This window comes from Neolamprologus multifasciatus, chromosome 9 (genome assembly GCF_963576455.1).
Source record: "Neolamprologus multifasciatus chromosome 9, fNeoMul1.2, whole genome shotgun sequence".
Lineage (NCBI taxonomy): Eukaryota > Metazoa > Chordata > Actinopteri > Cichliformes > Cichlidae > Neolamprologus > Neolamprologus multifasciatus.
Window position 1 is genome coordinate 30058193 of NC_140447.1, and position 4333 is coordinate 30062525.

General features: G+C 47.5%; 1 protein-coding gene across 8 annotated transcripts in view; it reads left to right on the plus strand.

Annotated features, from left to right (window-relative positions):
• The window catches only part of rps6ka3b (ribosomal protein S6 kinase A3b), a 69286-nt gene extending 65077 nt beyond the window's left edge, over positions 1-4209 (plus strand). For all 8 annotated transcript variants that reach the window (XM_085171895.1, XM_085171898.1, XM_085171890.1 and 5 more), the window contains 4 exons: positions 719-795; positions 1200-1317; positions 1443-1583; positions 3313-4209. In XM_085171895.1, coding sequence (XP_085028021.1) covers positions 719-795; positions 1200-1317; positions 1443-1583; positions 3313-3435 — 459 coding nt within the window. In that variant the 3' untranslated portion in view covers positions 3436-4209. The remainder of the gene's footprint in view (positions 1-718; positions 796-1199; positions 1318-1442; positions 1584-3312) is intronic.
• Positions 4210-4333: the final 124 nt, after the last annotated feature.

Sequence of the window (4333 nt, forward strand, 5' to 3'; positions counted from 1 at the left end):
TTGCCACCAGGTGGCGCTGTGTCTCTCAGTCAGTATTGGCACGAAGGCACCTGGACTCTCGTCACAGGGTTGGTTAAACTTCTTCTGCTGTAGCCAAACATCAAAATTCACCGTGTCATCACGGAGGCTTCATAATTTAGCATCAAGAAGGTCGTCAGATTAAACGAGCAGAAGAAGATTCACCGAATCCAAAATACTCAGGTTGTTTTGTGGTTCAGGAAGTCTGGACGTCACGTGACAACATGCAAGATCCACAATGTATAAAATATTTGTTAGCTAGCTTCCTGCTCCATAAAATTGCTTTTTAATGAGATCAAATAGATTCTTTTGATGGCTTCTTTTACACGACTCTCCATATAAACACTTAACAGTGATTCTTTTGCTGTCTGCACCTGTTTGCACCTGTTTGCACCTGTTTGCACCTGTTTGCACCTGTTTGCACCTGTTTGCACCTGTTTGCACCTGTTTGCACCTGTTTGCACCTGTTTGCACCTGTGCGTCATCGCTGTGTAACTAAGCCTGAACCAAACAGTCCTTCAAAGACAAAGCCTGTTCAGACAGCCCTGATTATACAGCTGCCAAGTGTAGGGAATATAAATATATGTGTGAGAGGTGTAATCTTGATCATTTGGAGGGTGCTGACGCTCTTTTTGTTGCAGAGAAAGAAGAAGGCAGGAAGTTACTTTTGCTTGAAACTTGTGTTTTCTGTTCCTGGTAGGTGTTGAAGAAGCAGGGTTATGACGCAGCCTGTGACATCTGGAGTCTCGGAGTCCTGCTCTACACGATGCTAACAGGGTAACAGAGACTCTTCGCTTCTAAGAAACTTCATTTAACATCGAAACTTTTCTTTACCTGACATCAGTTTGTCAAAGATGCTTCTTTGTTACAAAAAGTAACAGAAACGCCAACAATGATGGTTCATGGTTATCAGGCGGTTTCTAACCACAGCTGGTTGATGGTGAGCTGCTGGTATTTTCTGATGAGACGCGGTCTGAGGACTCACTGAGAAGGCAAAATGAAATTCCTTATGAAACAAATGTCATCAAGGCAACGAGTGATGATCTCACATTGAAATAATTGATGTGTTTACACTGTCTGTGTGAAATTAATGGCTGTTCTTTCATAGTTTTGGTGCCTGTTCTAGATGTTTGCAGGTCTTACACTTTCTGCATATCATCCCCTTTGCTCTGTCCTTCCAGTTTCACTCCATTTGCTAACGGTCCAGAGGACACCCCGGAGGAAATTTTGGCTCGGATCGGCAGCGGGAAGTTCTCTCTCAGCGGAGGGTACTGGAACTCTGTCTCAACTGAAGCTAAGGTGAGGACACCGACTGTTTCCTAACAAACAAACAGAAAAGTAGCTCCGATTGAAGTGAGCCGCTCACCGTCACTCTGTGATCGTCATGGTGACCCGGAGTTCATTTGTAACCTCTGACCCTTTAGGACCTGGTGTCTAAGATGCTGCACGTCGACCCCCACCAGCGGCTGACAGCGGGGCAGGTCCTCAGACACCCATGGGTGACGCACAGAGACCAGCTACCCAAATACACCCTCAACAGACAGGACGCACCACACCTCGTCAAGGTAACCATCCATCATCCATCCATCCATCCATCCTTCCATCCTTCCATCCATCCATCCATCCTTCCATCCTTCCATCCTTCCATCCTTCTATCCTTCCATCCTTCCATCCATCCTTCCATCCATCTCTCCATCCTTCCATCCATCCATCTCCCCATCCTTCCATCCATCCTTCCATCCATCCATCCATCCTTCCATCCATCCATCCATCCATCCATCCATCCATCCATCCTCCCATCCTTCCATCCATCCTTCCATCCATCCATCCATCTCTCCATCCTTCCATCCATCTCTCCATCCTTCCATCCATCCATCTCTCCATCCTTCCATCCATCCTTCCATCCATCCATCCATCCTTCCATCCATCCTTCCATCCTCCCATCCTTCCATCCATCCTTCCATCCATCTCTCCATCCTTCCATCCATCCTTCCATCCTTCCATCCATCCATCCATCCTTCCATCCATCCATCCATCCTTCCATCCATCCTTCCATCCTCCCATCCTTCCATCCATCTCTCCATCCTTCCATCCTTCCATCCATCCTTCCATCCATCTCTCCATCCTTCCATCCATCCTTCCATCCTTCCATCCATCCTTCCATCCATCTCTCCATCCTTCCATCCATCCTTCCATCCTCCCATCCTTCCATCCATCCTTCTATCCATCCATCCATCCATCCTTCCATCCATCTCTCCATCCTTCCATCCATCCTTCCATCCTCCCATCCTTCCATCCATCCTTCTATCCATCCATCCATCCATCCTTCCATCCATCCTTCCATCCTTCCATCCATCCTTCCATCCATCTCTCATCCTTCCATCCATCCTTCCATCCTCCCATCCATCCATCCATCCTTCCATCCATCTCTCCATCCTTCCATCCATCCATCCTTCCATCCATCTCTCCATCCTTCCATCCATCCTTCCATCCTCCCATCCTTCCATCCATCCTTCCATCCTTCCATCCATCCTTCCATCCATCCTTCCATCCTTCCATCCATCCTTCCATCCATCCTTCCATCCATCTCTCCATCCTTCCATCCATCCTTCCATCCATCCATCCATCCTTCCATCCATCTCTCCATCCTTCCATCCATCTCTCCATCCTTCCATCCATCCTTCCATCCATCCTTCCATCCGTCCTTCCATCCATCTCTCCATCCTTCCATCCATCCTTCCATCCTTCCATCCATCTCTCCATCCTTCCATCCTTCCATCCATCTCTCCATCCATCCTTCCATCCTCCCATCCTTCCATCCATCCTTCCATCCTTCCATCCTTCCATCCATTCCTCCATCCATCTCTCCATCCTTCCATCCATCCTTCCATCCATCCATCCATCCTTCCATCCTCCCATCCATCCTTCCATCCATCTCTCCATCCTTCCATCCTTCCATCCATCCATCCATCCATCCATCCATCCTTCCATCCATCTCTCCATCCTTCCATCCATCCTTCCATCCTTCCATCCATCCATCCATCCTTCCATCCTCCCATCCATCCTTCCATCCATCTCTCCATCCTTCCATCCTTCCATCCATCCTTCCATCCATCCATCCATCCTTCCATCCATCTCTCCATCCTTCCATCCATCCTTCCATCCTTCCATCCATCCTTCCATCCATCCTTCCATCCATCTCTCCATCCATCCATCTCTCCATCCATCCTTCCATCTCCATCATCCGTCAGTGGTTGATTGATTAATTGATTTGTATTCTGGCTCCTCCTACAGGGTGCGATGGCGGCCACCTACTCTGCCCTTAACAGGAATGTCCCCCCGGTCCTAGAGCCTGTGGGCTGCTCCACTCTGGCCCAGCGGCGAGGGTTGAAGAAGATCACTTCCACCGCTCTGTGACCTCCTCTTTCTCCTCCGCCTCCTTCTTTTCTTCCTCCTCCCGTCAACTCTGACCTCAATCTGACCTCCGCCGGACCTTCCCTCTCCCTCACTTCGGTCCGGCGGGACAGACTACTGATGGACCTGGGAACCGCTAACGCCAAATAGGAGCACAGAGGCCGCCCCCCTCCCTCCTCGATCTCTCCTTCACCTCTGCGGGCTCTTCTGATTGGATCTCTTCTGCTGTCTTACCGTAGAGTCTCAGCTTTAGCATCACTGTTCAGCAGCCGGACTCAGCTGTCGAGAAAACCTTAAAGGGCGAGCCCTACGTTTCTCTTCTCTTTTTGCTTTGGACAATCAGCGCTAGCTCGCAGACCCAGAGGGCGAGTGCGCGTCAGGAAGATAAAAGTACTGTATTTATTTACTCCAGACGGGGGAAATCATAGGAACAAAGTAATGTAAGGTATGCATTTAAAGAGCTAGAGTCTTTGTTATCATACTGTGGTCATGGTTCTGCGTAGCTGTAGATCCTGCATTTAAACCTCAAGTAGCCTGAGAGACGACGGTGTCTGCAGAAAAGGACAGACGGTGGGAATCACGATAAACACGAGCAGCCTCAGCCTCAAAATGATTTTAAAATCCAAAAAGCTAAAGCAGTGTGTTGGGGTCACTGAAGGTCAAAAATTACATAAACATTAGCTTAAAGTCCTAAATTTATGAATAGAAAATGACAAAATTAAGAGAAATGAAACAGCAAATGTTGATGGGAAGAATTCCAGTTTTACCTGAAAAAGAGTTTTGCAAATTTATTAGAAAAATAAATAAATAATTTTATGAGGGGAAAAAATGTGAAGATTAGTAAGAAAAAAATGGCAAATTTACCAGAAAAAAAGAAAACACCTCTCCAGTTAATCTGAAA